Below are 15849 nucleotides of genomic sequence, written 5' to 3'. Positions count from 1 at the left end.
TTCTCCCAGAAGAGTATTTGTCCCTCACTAATACTCAGGAAGGGTCTAAGGATGAAGAGCTCCCCCTAGAGAGCAAACAGAGATGTCCTGGAAGAAGGAACCGCCATCCGCCAAGCGCTATGATAGTGGACATCGGTCTCATTGACACCAGCTACCTGGACAGTTTGGTACAGATGGAGGACATTCACACTCACTCTTTGTCACCCTGGGAATACAGGTAAATATCACAACGTACTCCATTTCAAACATTTCGGAAATAGGGCTATAGTCCTGTTTACCTTCTATGGAATGGAGCACTAATTTCCTGCATTATTAGGGCTTGGATTTGCAGGTTCATCTAGACTTCTGTACTCAGGACAAGACTACTTTCTGTAAGCCCCAGAATTTCATCCTTGACATTGGGGCATTCTTAAGATCCAAATCACCATCTGCATTAATACAGTACATAATGCAATGTATACAGTTCCTGTGCAGTGCTATGTGTCTCCATGGTAACAGACTACAAACAAAGCCTGTATGCAGTCAGATTCTGCAACCATCACCTTCTTGCTAATCTACTCCTGATCACAGAAGAAGAACCTGTGGTCAGAGCAGATTAGAGCTATTCACACTAAGTGGCTCTAGATCCCCAGGATACATTCAAATCAAATCAATGCCACCAAAACCTCATCATATCTAAAAATACATTTATGAGAAAAGTGCACAAACACTTTAATGTTTTGGCTGGAAACTATAGACTGTACATATATAATCATAGCAGCCATAGATAATACATGTGAAACCGACAGTCAACCAATCCTTCCTTTCCTCTTCCCTTCCTCAGTACCACACATGAGAAGGTATTAGATAGTGTCTTCTAGCAGACTGTGGTTCCCCTATCGCACTCCCAGTAAATCTTCAAAAAGTCTTCAGTCCCCAAAAAAATCCTTCTAGTGTAACACAGAGGAAAGAGGTAAAGAGGAATCGCAGAAGCCTCAGAGCAGAAAGCACAGTTCTGACATCAGCAAGAAGAACCTTTAGTGAGCGTGGACGGAGAAATTTACAGAGACGAGCGGGTGGGAAAATATCCAAAATCTGCAGGGTACATAGATCTTCAGCTGCCAAAAGAACAATATGTAAATATATACATTGTGGAATTGTAATATTTTATTCATTCTTATTAAATTTCCTTTTTCAGTCTCAACTCAGACCCCAACAGATTCCCCTTCGTCATCGCGGAGGCCAATTGTCTCACTTTCGCTTGCGCAGATGCCAATGGCAATGAGAATCCAGCCCTGATCTCCTACCCCATTCAGCAGGAGGTGATGGTCCTACGTCGGGAGCAGAAAGGCTGCAGCTTCTCCTATAGACTGGAGACCGAGGTGGTCACACTGGGCTGCACGTGCGTCAAGCCTGTCGTCAGCTATTACTGATTATGTGGAAACATGGATGGACGGACGCCAATGAATATGAACTGGACTATTTTGGATATTTTCTTTATATTTAAGCAATAAATAAAATAGACTTACCCTAAATTCTTGTCTGTAGCATTGTCTCTAGTAATATTAAAGTGGATCTATCAGCATGATCAACCCTATTAAACCAGGCCTACCTTTCTTTTGTCTGTATGCTAAACAGCTGCAGAGATATCTGCATTTTATTTCATTAGTAAATGAGCAAATTGGAGCACCAGGGGGTGGGTCTGAACCCTTGGAGCACTGCTTTGTAACAACCCCTGTGCTCTGTACAGTCCCCCCTCCCCTTGATTGACAGGACTAGACTTCAGCATGCTGAGGGCAGAGATGTGTCCTAGTATCTACATGTCATATACATTATGTACTATAGCTTCACCACACAGCTAATATACATATTACTGCTTTATTCACACATAAGCACAATATATGATAATAAAGACTTTATTAAAGGACATCTGTCAGCAGATTTGTACCTATAACACTGGCTGACCTGTTACATGTGCGCTTGGCAGCTGAAGGCATCTGTGTTGGTCCCATGTGCCCGCACTGCTGAGAAAAAGAATGTTTTAATATATGCAAATGAGCCTCTAGGAGCAATGGGGAAGTTACCGTTACACCTAGAGGCTCTGCTCTCTCTGCAACTGCAGCGCCTCCTACACTTTAATTGACAGGTACCGGCAATGTAAACGTGATCAGGCCTGGTCCTGATTTCTCTTAAAGTGCAGAGCGCGCGGCAGTGAGAGCCGAGCCTCTAGGTGTAACCGTAACGCCCCCATTGCTCCTAGAGGCTCATTTGCATATATGAAAACATCACATAGCTCGGTGGGTATATAAGGTGTGATAGGCGGTCTGCACACACATCCTGGCAATAGAAAAATGAAAAAATGTAGCAGCACTACAAAAATTGAATACTGTTCCTTACTGTGGTGGTGCCCGCTGTGTCAGAAGCCAGTCTTATACTTCCCAGATCCAGTTTTGTCACAATTGCATCTGCACACCCATCCCTCATTGCTGTCATGGGCAAATTATAAAAAGGGATAATTATTGGCTTTCAGGCCCCGGGTGGCGTTTTTTCTGACACTGCGCAGTGTGAACTGTTCTCTGCTGCTGTGGTGAAAGTGTTTCGTGAGTGGACAAATGGCAGCATTGTGAATAAGCGACGTGGAAACCACAGAGCACCACGTGCCATTTATGTAAGAGGTGAATGTCCACTACGAAGGTGCAACAGTTTAGCGAACCCTACTGTGTATGTGGCTCCGAGGCAGACGGACGGTCACTGCACCTCTGATAATGAAGTTGCACTGGCAGAAAAGGCTTCAGTTTTTGCGGCAGTATCGGAATTGGTCCTTGAATTGCCTCCTCCGACGAGACACTTTTTCTGTTTCATCGAATGGATGGACGTTGGCGACTCAGGCAAGAAACAGACTCAGGAGAGAAACAGTTCCCCAGACTTGAATCCAATTGAGCATCTGTGGGACGACCTCCATCATTGTGTTCGCTCTAAGGATCCTCCCCCACACAACCTCCAGCAGCTGTGCGACGCACTGCAGTCAGCATGGCTCCAGATACAGGTGACAACCAGTGGCGTACCACCAATATAGGCAGACCACGCAGCTGCTATGGGTGATAGGCAATGCCCCACCTGTCTCTTGACATCCTGCAGCGCTGCTCATTATCCTTCCTCTTTCTGCTGGGCACTCGCACTGCACCAGCCAATCAGCATTTAGCAGTGTAAAGCTCCTGCTGCTGATTGGCTAGTGTGTGAGTCGCAGGCTATGGTTTCAATAGGTCATTTATACATGGGGAGGGGCCAGGGCAGGTGGTGGGATGTGCCAGGGGTGGGTAGTGGGAGGAGTTAGTGGGGCCCAATTCAGATTCTTGCTATGAGGCCCAATGATTTCTATGTACACCCCTGGTGACAACCTACCAAGACCTTAATGAGTCACTCCCAACCCGTCTGGCTGTTGCCCGTGCTGAACACAGTGGATACTCTAGATATTAGCTGGTGGTCATAAAAATGTGACTCAAGCCCTGCGCTAATCATACCACATTTATCACTTACATCCAAATGGCTCCTTTCATCATACATGTGTGGCAGAAGTTGGGTCTTTAAAGATGGTTCCCACTCAGGAGCTGAGCAGTGGCGTAGCCGGCAGGTGCATTTAACCCCTCAGATGTTGTGGTCAAATATGACCATGGTATTTGAATAGTTATTTATAGGAAGCAGGCTGCTCCCAGTAACCCCAATTATGATACTGTGGGAGCCAATCGTTGTTATGGTATGCAGGGTCTTTGTGGAGATTCCGAAGTATACCATAGTTAAGCTCCTATTGAGCCCTGCCTCAGTCAGGGCTCAATAGAAACACAGCAATTTTCCAATAGACTGAAATGGTAAACCATTACAGTCTATGGTAGAAACGATCTGATGATAACATGCTAAATTCCTCTAAGGGGGGCTAGAAATAAGGTTAAAAAGGTAAAAAAAAATAAGTATTAAAAATGTATCAAAAAAGTATTCTAAAATCACCCCTTTTCCCTATTTTAGATTTATAAATAATCAATAAAAAAAAATAAAGAGTATCACCCGGTTTGAAAATCTCTGCACAATTAAAATATAAAAATATTTATCTCGCACTGTGAATATTGTATTGGAAAAAAATATCTAAATCGTCAAATAAACATTTTTGTCGCTTTGCTTCCAAAAGAAACAGAATAAAAAGTGAAAAAAATGTCATACATCCAAAATGGCATCAAGAAAAAAATAAGCCGTCACACAGCCCCATAAACAGAAATATAAAAAAGTTACTGGTGTCAGAAGTATTGAGTGGGGCAGTTACTTTTTCCTATGGGTGCACACAGGATCGGGAGGCTGGAGACACATAGGTCTGCATGGGAGCTGTATACACACAATGGTAGGATTCCGATCTACAAGGTTGTTTTTTTTTATCATTTTACATTTATTAGAGCAATAAATAAGGTGATTACAAAAGTATTCACACCCTCTAACAGCCATAAAAAAAACATCAAGTTTCTGTACACTTTTCCAGCTAATTAAAACAATAGACTGATTAAATAGTTTCAATAATTTTATGTAATAATATAAATATTGTCAAATAAATATAAAGAATATTTCCATAAAAACAATAAATACATTTAAAATAATAAAACTGAGAAAACGCGGTTCTGCACATATTTTTTTTAGAAGTGTCGCCCATGGCAGCCTATGGAAATTGCTCATGTTTTGTAGTCGGCAGGAGAGAAGTAAGTAGATAAAATCTGATTGATTCCTGTCGGCCACAGTTATTTTCCTTACACTGGTTTTTATAAGTTGTCCTTAACAGCAACCAATCAGAATTCAGCTTTAACTCCTAAAATCACATTATCAGTCCCCTGATTGGTCGATGGGTAACGCTTCCACTGAGACAGTGGTGACCCATGAGGCTCTTATCTGAGGTACTGGGTGATGGGCCGGACACAGGTGCAGCCCACGGTGACGAGCTGCTTGTCCAGCTTATAGACGGGGACGCATCCTCTCATCTCACGGCGCAGGACCAGGATCTCCTGTCTGATGGGGACTGAGTTCATGTTGAGGTCCACATGACCCTGAGAGTCCAAACAGCCGTGGTGGAGACATCTGGCCTCATTGATGACCACCGGGACTCTGTGGTTGTCCACGTTGGAGCTGGAGGAAGAAGATGATAGAAATCAGAAGCCAAAATTAGCAAAATAGCTTTTACAATACTAAATGCAGCTGATACTCTTTGCAGGGGGCAGCCATTGTGGTCGTCAGCTGACCTCAGTGGAGGCGTCTATGGTACATGAAGCTCACACCTGGAAATTCCCTTTGTAGTGTACAGCGATTGTGATTTTTATTTTAAAGCTTTTCAAAAATCTTTGGTCTAAGCTCACTGTATATTTTCCATGTATGGTTAGTAGCATGAAGGAAAAATAAGCGTGCAGATAGAGAAACTAAAGTAATTGTGAGATGACATCACTAAGTACACTTAATGTATAGGGCTGACCATACAGTACAGCCTTGGACGTGGAGAAATTTACCTACAGAAATTATCTATAGGCAGAATGAGATAGATAGATAGATAGATAGATAGATAGATAGATAATAGATAGATAGATAGATAGATAGATAGATAGATAGATAGATAGATAGATAGATCACCTGTCTATTTACCTGTATTCCCATGGAGACATTGAGCGGCTCTTGATGCTGTCTGTCATTAGTTGTGCAGAGCTCTCACTGTTGACCTTCAAATGAACCTTCACACGTGGTGGAAATGTGGCGTCCACTTGGAATGGACAATCACCTCCGGAAACTGGGCGGACATCCCACTCCTCTGTACCAGGTACCTGCACCTCTCTTCCATGGGCAGAAGAATGGAAGATAAGGAGAAGCCATGTGGAGAGACCCTGAGAACAGATCATAGGATATGTAATATAGGGGGCATTATCGAGTTGTCAGCAATATATGGGATAATGGTACAAGGAAGATTTAGAAATGGAGCAATAAGATGCAGCAGATTTATCCTACAGTATATATAATACTCACTATTCTGCTGGTGCAGTCACTGTGTACATACATTACATTACTTATCCTGTACTGATCCTGAGTTAAATCCTGCATTATACTCCAGAGCTGCACTCACTATTCTGCTGGTGCAGTCACTGTGTACATACATGACTTATTTGTACTAATCCTGAGTTACATCCTGTATTATACTCCAGAGCTGCACTCACTATTCTGCTGGTGCAGTCACTGTGTACATACATTACATTACTTATCCTGTACTGATCCTGAGTTATATCCTGTATCATACTCCAGAGCTGCACTCACTATTCTGCTGGTCAAATCACTACGTACAGACATGACCTTTACTCTAGAGCTGCATTTACAATTCTGCTGGCTTCAGAGCTTGTTCTGGTAATTTGCCTTCTGGATAAAGCAGCCTTTAGTCAAGACTCGGTGCACTGATATGATATAGGTAAAACTAACCATCCCCCCGCATTATAGAATATAGGTTAGCTGTTATAATGTGTCTATTTTAATGCTTTTTGCTTCCACTAACAACCAACAGAATTGTAAATACAGCTCTGGAGCATAACACAGGTTGTAACCATAAGTAATTCAAAGTACGTACAATGTTGTTCAGCTTTTAAACTGTCAAATGTTGCTCAGAAGTGAACAAACCCTTCAAGACAATTCTTCAGATAAACCAAGAAGATAATTTTACTTTTGGAGAACATAATAACAAGTAATGAACCCCCACACCTCATACCCCTATAATGGACCTGGTTATTAAAACTGAATAGGAATCGGTGCTCCTACCATTAATGTTCCCCGGTGGGCGGCCATTGTTCTCATAGACGTGCTCTGGTGAGGTTCTGCTGGTGGACTGTTCTGGGACTCTGACTCCAGGCCCCATTATATAAGGGACACGGTTGTTTCTGGGCTTTCCTGAAATACTCATAACTTTAAATCAGGTTTCAATGATTCTCGGGATTTTATATCAATATATTTTAATCTTTCAGAAATGAATATGAAACATTGGGAGAATTTAAAGGACGGGAACATCTCCCGCTATGGAATCCCTCAATTACTAATTAACCAGAAAAGCTGACACAGTAATAATCCTCTCCCGCACCGGATAGAGATAAAAGAGTCATAAACTGAAGCGAGAGCTCATAGTAACAAACAGGATTGTATGAGAAGTATCTACACACGTCCACAAAATTTTTGGTACCCTTCCGTTAAAGAAAGAAAAACCCACAATGGTCACTGAAATAACTTGAAACTGACAAAAGTAATAATAAATAAAAATTCAGCTAATAAAAATCAGACATTGCTTTTGAATTGTGGTTAGACAGAATAATAAAAAAAAAAAAACGAATGAAACAAGTCTGGACAAAAATGATAGTACCCCTAGAAAAGATTGAAAATAATTTGAGACATAGGGACATGTTAAAATAAGGTGTGTCCTGTAATTAGCATCACGGGTGTCTTCAATCTTAGTCAGTCTGCCTATTTAACGGGTAAAAAGTAGTCACTGTGCTGTTTGGTATCATGGAAAGCTAAGGAAAGAGGTGTCTCGGAGATTAGAAAGAAAATTATTAGTGTTGAGCAAACTTCTGTTTTAAGTTCGGCGTCTAAAGTCCGGCTTCCGGTTAGCGAAGAATCCCGATATGGATTCCGAATTCCGTTGTGGTCCGTGGTAGCGGAATCAATAATGGCTGATTATTGATTTCGCTACCACGGACCACAACGGAATTCGGAATCCATATCAGGATTCTCCGCTAACCGGAAGCCGAACTTTAGACGCCGAACTTAAAACAGAAGTTCGCTCAACACTAAAAATTATAGACAAAAATGTTAACAGTAAAGGCTATGAGACCATCTCCAAACAGCTTGATGTTACTGTAACTACAGTTGCACATACTATTCAGAAGTTTAAGGTCTAAGGGACTGTAGCCAACCTCCCTGGATGTGGCCGCATGAGGAAAATTGATGACAAATTGAAGAGATGGATAATACAAATGGTAACAAAGGAGCCGAGAACAACTTCCAAAGAGATTAGGCGTGAATTCCAAGCTCAAGGTACATCAATGTCAGATTGCACCATCCATCGCTGCCTTACCCAAAGTGGACTTGGTGAAAGATGACCGAGGAGAACACCACTTTTGAAAGCAAGTGATAAAAATGCAAGATTATATTTTGCCAAAATACATATTGTCAAGCAATAAAGCTTCTGGGAGAATGTCCTTTGGACAGATGAGACAAAACTGGAGCTTTTTGGCAAGTCACATCAGCTCTATGTTCACAGCTAAAAAAAATGAAGCTACTGGGAAACATGGAGGAGGCTTGGTTATGTTTTTATGGCTTCTTTTGCTGCATCTGGCATAGGGTGTCTTGAATCTGTGCAGGGTACAATGAAATCTCAAGACTATGAAGGCATTCTGGAGCTAAATGTCCTGTCTCAGTCACAGGTCATAGGTCTTTCAACAGGATAATTACCCAAAACACACAGCTAAAAACATCCAAGAATAGCAAAGCATTGGACTATTCTGAAGTGGCCTTCTACAGTGCTGCCCATAATTATTCATACCCCTGGCAAATTTTGACTTAAAGTTACTTTTATTCAACCAGCAGGTAATTTTTTGACGGGAAATGTCATAGGTGTCTCCCAAAAGATAATAAGACGATGTACAAGAGGCATTATTGTGGGGGGAAAAAACATTTCTCAGCTTTTATTTACATTTGAGCAAAAAGTGTCCAGTCCAAAATTATTCATACCCTTCTCAATAATCAATAGAAGAGTCTTTATTGGCTATTACAGCAATCAAACAATTCCTATAATTGCAGTCCAGCTTTTTGCAAGTCTCCACAGGTATTTTTTGCCCATTCATTTTTAGCAATGAGCTCCAAATATTTCAGGTTGGAGGGTCTTCTTGCCATCACCCTGATCTTTAGCTCCCTCCACAGATTCTCAATTGGATTCAAGTCTGGACTCTGGCTGGGCCACTCCAAAACATTAATGTTGTTGTCTGCTAACCATTTCTTCACCACTTTTGCTGTGTGTTTTGGGTCATTGTCATGCTGAAATGTCCACTGGTGCCCAAGGCCAAGTTTCTCTGCAGACTACCTGATGTTGTCGTTGAGAATCCTCATGTATTGCTCTTTTTTCATGGTGTCGTTACTGTGATTAGGTTCCCTGGTCCATTGGCTGAAAAACACCCCCAAAGCATTAGGTTCCCACCACAATGTTTGACAGTGGGGATGGTGTTCTTTGGGTTGAAGGCTTCTCATTTTTGAAGGAAACATCATTGTGACCAAACAATTCAATATTTGTTTCATCTGATCATAACACAGAAGACCAGAAGTCTTCTTCTTTGTCCAGATGAGCTTTTGCAAAGGCCAAGCGAGCTTTTGTGTGCCTTATCTGGAGAAGTGGAACCCAGCAGTGTGCAGTTTCCATTGGATTGTCTGCCTTGAGACATTGCCACCAGCAGAGCCCAGATTCACCAGGATGGCCTTGGTGGTGATCCTTGGATTCTTTTTCACCTCTCTAACTATCCTCCTGGCCAGCACAGGTGTCACATTTGGCTTTCGACCACAAAAAATTACTTGCTGGTTGAATAAAAGTAACTTTAAGTCAAAATTTGACAGGGGTATGAATAATTATGGGCAGCACTGTATAATCCTTGATCTAAATCCTATTGAGGATCTGTGGAAGGAGCTGAAGCATGCAATCTGGAGAAGTCACCCTTCAAACCCGAGATAACTGGAGCAGTTTGTTCATGAGGAGTTTGCCAAAATACCTATGTACAGGTGCAGAAGTCTCATTGAGGGTCACAGAAATCGCATGATGGCAGCGATTGCTTCAAAAGGTTGGCAACAAAATATTAAGTTAAAGGAACCATCATTTTCGTCCAGGCCAGTGAAGACAATAATTACCATGTGCTGCTATCTTTTTGGTCCCAGATAAGCGGCCGAGAGTTCAGATAAATTATGGCCCCTGATTAGGGAAGTGCCGGAGATCTTATGCTGGTTTCTCTCTCTTATAATCTGACATAACAGGGTAGAGCTGGACAGTCCACATTCTTCAGTGGTCATAGACACGACTGGAATTTACAGAAACTTTTTGGAAAACTATGATTCCTGAGATGGAGACTCCACCGGGAGCCACAACTGGTATAAATAGAGAGAGGGACTGGGATCCAAGAATTAGAGCATCAGATCCCAGAACTATACGGAGAACCCAGCAGCAGGAGAAGAATGGTCCATACAAGAACCTCACTGATACTTGTGAGTATAAAAGTGTCCATAGTATAATATTATATTAAGGACGATGACAGTAGAATTTATATCATCTAGAATACAGCAATCAGTCCATTTCAATAGGCTGGAAAGTGTTCCCTGATTTACTTCCATTGTGCATCCCTAGGAACATTAAAATTTTGATAAGGGAGCAGATTAGAGCTTCCATGGATGCTGGATTAATGGTAGTTTACTGTAATATCTGCATAGGATGTATTGAATGTTTTGGTGAAAACCATTAAAGAGTTTATCCCATGATTAATGTAAAAATTGAAAAACATAAAGTACATGACAGTCTCTTTCTAACAAAGCTAGAACCAGTCCTGAACCTCACATGGATCCAGAGATCTCCCCGTTCATTGCTCCATTTGCTCTAATAGATTTATTTCAGGCTAGTAGCTCAGGGTGTGTCCTTTCTGCTGCAATTATCTTCTTATAATGGCTTAGGGGAGGATCCTTTCTGCTTCAGCTCTCTCCCTATGAGAGCTCAGGGGTCTGTCCTTTCTGTTGCAACTCTCTCCATATAAGAGCTCAGGGGTCTGTCCTTTCTGCTTCAGCTCTCTCCCTGTAACTTTTTTACAGCTTCTGACAGTAGATACAGCTAGTAGCAGTTGAAGGATGGAACTGAGCATGTGCGACCACCTCAGCAATGTTACTAAGGTGGATGGAGAAATATGGAAAAAAAAAACAACAGGTGGCGCTATACAGAAACATTTTATTGAATAACTCAGTGACTATACTAAGTTTTTAATCACATGAGATTACAAAAGTATTCAGGTTCAGGTGCTGGTTTTAAAAGTGTAATGTGACAACCCCTATAAGACAAACATTGTGCACAATAAACAATCTTCTCCTCTTTGCCTGTTTGGAATGATCAAAGTTATTCTCATTCTAATAAGATGGCCGCCCTGGTGTCCCTCTGCTCATCGGCCTTTCTCCCAGAGGAGTATTTGTCCCTCACTAATACTCAGGAAGGGTCTAAGGATGAAGAGCTCCCCCAAGAGGCCAAACAGAGATGTCCTGGAAGAAGGAACCGCCACTTGCCAAGCGCTATGATAGTGGACATCGGTCTCATTGACACCAGCTACCTGGACAGTTTGGTACAGATGGAGGACATTCACACTCACTCTTTGTCACCCTGGGAATACAGGTAAATATCACAACGTACCCCATTTCAAACCTTTCGGAAATAGGGCTATAGTCCTGTGTACCTTCTATGGAATGGAGCACTAATTTCCTGCATTATTAGGGCTTGGATTTGCAGGTTCATCTAGACTTCTGTCCTCAGGACAAGACTATTTTCTGTAAGCCCCAGAATTTCATCCTTGACATTGGGGCATTCTTAAGATCCAAATCACCATCTGCATTAATACAGTACATAATGCAATGTATACAGTTCCTGTGCAGTGTTATGTGTCTCCATGGTAACAGACTACAAACAAAGCCTGTATGCAGTCAGATTCTGCAACCATCACCTTCTTGCTAATCTACTCCTGATCACAGAAGAAGAACCTGTGGTCGGAGCAGATTAGAGCTATTCACACTCAGTGGCTATAGATCCCCAGGACACATTCAAATCAAATCAATGCAACCAAAACCTCATCATATCTAAAAATAAATTTATGAGAAAAGTGCACAAACACTTTAATGTTTTGGCTGGAAACTATAGACTGTACATATATAATCATAGCAGCCATAGATAATACATGTAAAACCGACAGTCAACCGATCCTTCCTTTCCTCTTTCCTTCCTGAGTACCACACATGAGAAGGTATTAGATAGTGTCTTCTAGCAGACTGTGGTTCCCCTATCCCACTCCTAGTAAATCTTCAAAAAGTCTTCAGTCCCCCAAAAAATCCTTCTAGTGTAATACAGAGGAGGAGGGAGATGCAGCTGCAGTTTCTCAGGGAAAGAGGTGAAGAGGAATTGCGGAAGCCTCAGAGCAGAAAGCACAGTTCTGACATCAGCAAGAAGAACCTTAGTGATCGTGGATGGAGAAATTTACAGAGACGAGCGGGTGGGAAAATATCCAAAATCTGCAGGGTACATAGATCTTCAGCTGCCAAAAGAACAATATGTAAATGTATACATTGTGGAATTGTAACATTTTATTTATTCTTTTAAATTTCCTTTTTTAGTCTCAACTCAGACCCCAACAGAATCCCCTTCGTCATTGCGGAGGCCAATTGTCTCACTTTCACTTGCGCAGATGCCAACGGCAATGAGAATCCAGCCCTGATCTCCTACCCCATCCAGCAGGAGGTGATGGTGCTACGTCGGGAGCAGAAAGGCTGCAGCTTCTCCTATAGACTGGAGACCGAGGTGGTCACACTGGGCTGCACGTGCGTCAAGCCTGTCGTCAGCTATTACTGATTATGTGGAAATAAGGATGGACAGACACCAATGAATATTAACTGGATTATTTTGGATATTTTCTTTATATTTAAGCAATAAATAAAATAGACTTACCCTAAATTCTTGTCTGTAGCATTGTCTCTAGTAATATTAAAGTGGATCTATCAGCATGATGAACCCTATTAAACCAGGCCTACCTTTCTTTTGTCTGTATGCTAAACAGCTGCAGATATCTGCATTTTATTTCATTTGCAAATGAGCAAATTGGAGCACCAGGGGGCGGGGCTGAATCCTTGGAGCACTGCTTTGTAACACCCCCTGTGCTCTGAACACTCCCCCCTCCCCTTGATTGACAGGACTAGACTTCAGCATGCTGAGGGCAGAGATGTGTCCTAGCATCTACATTTCATATACACTATGTACTATAGCTTCACCACACAGCTAATATACATATAACTGCTTTATTCACATATAAGCACAATATACACTGCTCAAAAAAATAAAGGGAACACTTAAACAACACAATGTAACTCCAAGTCAATCACACTTCTGTGAAATCAAATTGTCCACTTAGGAAGCAACACTGAGTGACAATCAATTCCACATGCTGTTGTTCAAATGGGATAGACAACAGGTGGAAATTATAGGCAATTAGCAAGACACCCCCAATAAAGGAGTAGTTCTGCAGGTGGTGATAACAGACCACTTCTCAGTTCCTATGCTTCCTGGCTGATGTTTTGGTCACTTTTGAATGCTGGCGGTGCTTTCACTCTAGTGATAGCATGAGACGGAGTCTACAACCCACACAAGTGGCTCAGGTAGTGCAGCTTATCCAGGATGGCACATCAATGCGAGCTGTGGCAAGAAGGTTTGCTGTGTCTGTCAGCGTAGTGTCCAGAGCATGGAGGCGCTACCAGGAGACAGGCCAGTACAACAGGAGACATGGAGGAGGCCGTAGGAGGGCAACAACCCAGCAGCAGGACCGCTACCTCCGCCTTTGTGCAAGGAGGAACAGGAGGAGCACTGCCAGAGCCCTGCAAAATGACCTTCAGCAGGCCACAGATGTGCATGTGTCTGCTCAAACGGTCAGAAACAGACTCCATGAGGGTGATATGAGGGCCCGACGTCCACAGGTGGGGGTTGTGCTTACAGCCCAACACCGTGCAGGACGTTTGGCATTTGCCAGAGGACACCAAGATTGGCAAATTCGCCACTGGCGCCCTGTGCTCTTCACAGATGAAAGCAGGTTCACACTGAGCACATGTGACAGACGTGACAGAGTCTGGAGACGCCGTGGAGAACGTTCTGCTGCCTGCAACATCCTCCAGCATGACTGGTTTGGCATTGCGTCAGTAATGGTGTGGGGTGGCATTTCTTTGGAAGGCCGCACAGCCCTCCATGTGCTCGCCAGAGGTAGCCTGACTGCCATTAGGTACCGAGATGAGATCCTCAGACCCCTTGTGAGATCATATGCTGGTGCAGTTGGCCCTGGGTTCCTCCTAATGCAAGACAATGCTAGACCTCATGTGGCTGGAGTGTGTCAGCAGTTCCTGCAAGACGAAGGCATTGATGCTATGGACTGGCCTGCCCGTTCCCCAGACCTAAATCCAATTGAGCACATCTGAGACATCATGTCTCGCTCTATCCACCAACGTCACGTTGCACCACAGACTGTCCAGGAGTTGGCAGATGCTTTAGTCCAGGTCTGGGAGGAGATCCCTGTAATGACCGGCGTCACGCAAAGGGAGGGAAATGGGAAGGCCCTGTCCAAGGGAGAGGGAAACGTGGTGACCCCTGACTCACCTTGAGACTGGCACCTGACTGCCCTGACATCCCTAGACGGGTTCCTCACCCGTACGCCGACCACGTTCCTAAACCCTAGCTTTCCCTAAGATGAGCCCTATGTAGTGAACGGGGCAGTGGGATCACTAGTCCGCACCACTGACACTAAAAGGAAAACACCAAGGAGAGGACAAACAACACAGACAAAACATATAATCCCAGGTGGGCGACCACGGCAGACAACAAAAGCCCAACAGGGATTCGGAGGGTAACGTTCTGGAGCAACAACCAGAGAACACAGCTACACAGCTCCAGTGGGTCAGTATAGAAGTCCAGGCAGGAAGCTCTATATCTGGCAACCAGAGAAGTGAGAGATGGGAATATAAGGAGGTTGGGATTGCTGGACAAGACACAGCTGAGGAGGAGAAGCTATGGATCCCTGAGTGAGCCAAAAAGGATTGCAAGGCAAACCCAGAAAGCTGCCATTAAGAAACAACACTGTTTTTAGACATACAGCACGCAGCCACCCGCTGCGACTTCCTGACCCCGGGTATAACGGAGTCAGACGTGGCTCTTGACACCCTCGTGACAGTACCCCACCCCCCTTCCACGAGGGGCCTCCGGACACTCAGGACTAGGTCTCTCAGGATGAGAGGCATGAAAAACCCGAACGAACTACCTCAGACGCTGGAACCCACATTCTTTCCTCGGGACCGTAACCCCTCCAATGCACCAGATATTGAAGAGAGCGGCGGACCCGACGAGAATCAACAATTTTGGATATTTGAAACTCTAGATTACCATCCACAATAACAGGAGGGGGTGGCAGCGGTGATGGTTCTGGAGGTGGAACATACTTTTTGAGTAACGACTTATGGAAGACGTTATGAATTTTAAAAGTCTGAGGTAGCTCCAGGCAAAAAGCCACGGGGTTAATGATGGCTACTATTTTATAAGGATCAATAAACCTAGGACCCAGTTTCCAAGAGGGAACCTTTAATTTAATATTCCTAGTAGATAACCACACATAGTCATTCACTCCTAGGTCCGGACCTGGCGACCGTTTTTTATCAGCCATGCATTTATATTTATCTCCCATATTTTTCAAATTAGCTTGCACTTTCTGCCATACAGATGAAAGAGATGACGAAAACCGTTCCTCTTCGGGAACCCCAGAAGACCCCCCCTCTTTGGAAGTACAGAATTGGGGATGAAAACCATATGCACCAAGAAATGGTGACTTGCCAGTAGATTCCTGACGGCGATTATTTATGGCAAACTTGGCTAACGGTAAATATGATGACCACACCTCTTGGTTTTCAGACACAAAACATCTTAGATATGTCTCAAGGTTTTGGTTGGTACGCTCAGTCTGTCCATTCGACTGAGGATGGAAAGCTGAGGAAAAGGACAAGTGTACCCCCAAACGG

At 43.3% G+C, this 15849-nt stretch overlaps 3 protein-coding genes across 3 annotated transcripts; 2 read left to right on the top strand and 1 right to left on the bottom strand.

The window, feature by feature from the left end:
* The first annotated feature begins 119 nt into the window (after positions 1–119).
* On the top strand, positions 120–1412 carry LOC120998962 (interleukin-17F-like). The gene is made up of 2 exons (XM_040429837.1): positions 120–217; positions 1178–1412. The coding sequence occupies exons 1-2, from the start codon at positions 120–122 to the stop codon at positions 1410–1412; spliced, it is 333 nt and encodes a 110-aa protein (XP_040285771.1).
* A 3486-nt stretch (positions 1413–4898) lies between these two features.
* On the bottom strand, positions 4899–6822 carry LOC120998960 (interleukin-17A-like). Its single transcript, XM_040429836.1, has 3 exons — positions 6796–6822; positions 5644–5879; positions 4899–5136 (listed from the first exon to the last, which is right to left on the bottom strand). The coding sequence occupies exons 1-3, from the start codon at positions 6820–6822 to the stop codon at positions 4899–4901; spliced, it is 501 nt and encodes a 166-aa protein (XP_040285770.1).
* Positions 6823–11333: 4511 nt separating this feature from the next.
* LOC120998959 (interleukin-17F-like) lies at positions 11334–12655 on the top strand. The gene is made up of 2 exons (XM_040429835.1): positions 11334–11431; positions 12421–12655. The coding sequence occupies exons 1-2, from the start codon at positions 11334–11336 to the stop codon at positions 12653–12655; spliced, it is 333 nt and encodes a 110-aa protein (XP_040285769.1).
* Positions 12656–15849: the final 3194 nt, after the last annotated feature.

Source organism: Bufo bufo, chromosome 4, assembly GCF_905171765.1.
Source record: "Bufo bufo chromosome 4, aBufBuf1.1, whole genome shotgun sequence".
Taxonomy (NCBI): domain Eukaryota; kingdom Metazoa; phylum Chordata; class Amphibia; order Anura; family Bufonidae; genus Bufo; species Bufo bufo.
Note: the sequence above shows the minus strand (reverse complement) of the source record. Positions and strands in the feature narration are given on the sequence as shown.

Bases quoted from the DNA above. Each gene is read 5' to 3' on its own strand.
- LOC120998962 (XM_040429837.1), top strand. From the start codon at position 120: ATGATAGTGGACATCGGTCTCATTGACACCAGCTACCTGGACAGTTTG. The intron at 218-1,177 runs GTAAATATCACA...TTCCTTTTTCAG, and splicing joins TTGTCACCCTGGGAATACAG to TCTCAACTCAGACCCCAACA.
- LOC120998960 (XM_040429836.1), bottom strand. From the start codon at position 6,822: ATGGCCGCCCACCGGGGAACATTAATG. The intron at 5,880-6,795 runs GTAGGAGCACCG...ATCTGTTCTCAG, and splicing joins CCCACCGGGGAACATTAATG to GGTCTCTCCACATGGCTTCT. The intron at 5,137-5,643 runs GTAAATAGACAG...TTCTTCCTCCAG, and splicing joins ATGTCTCCATGGGAATACAG to CTCCAACGTGGACAACCACA.
- LOC120998959 (XM_040429835.1), top strand. From the start codon at position 11,334: ATGATAGTGGACATCGGTCTCATTGACACCAGCTACCTGGACAGTTTG. The intron at 11,432-12,420 runs GTAAATATCACA...TTCCTTTTTTAG, and splicing joins TTGTCACCCTGGGAATACAG to TCTCAACTCAGACCCCAACA.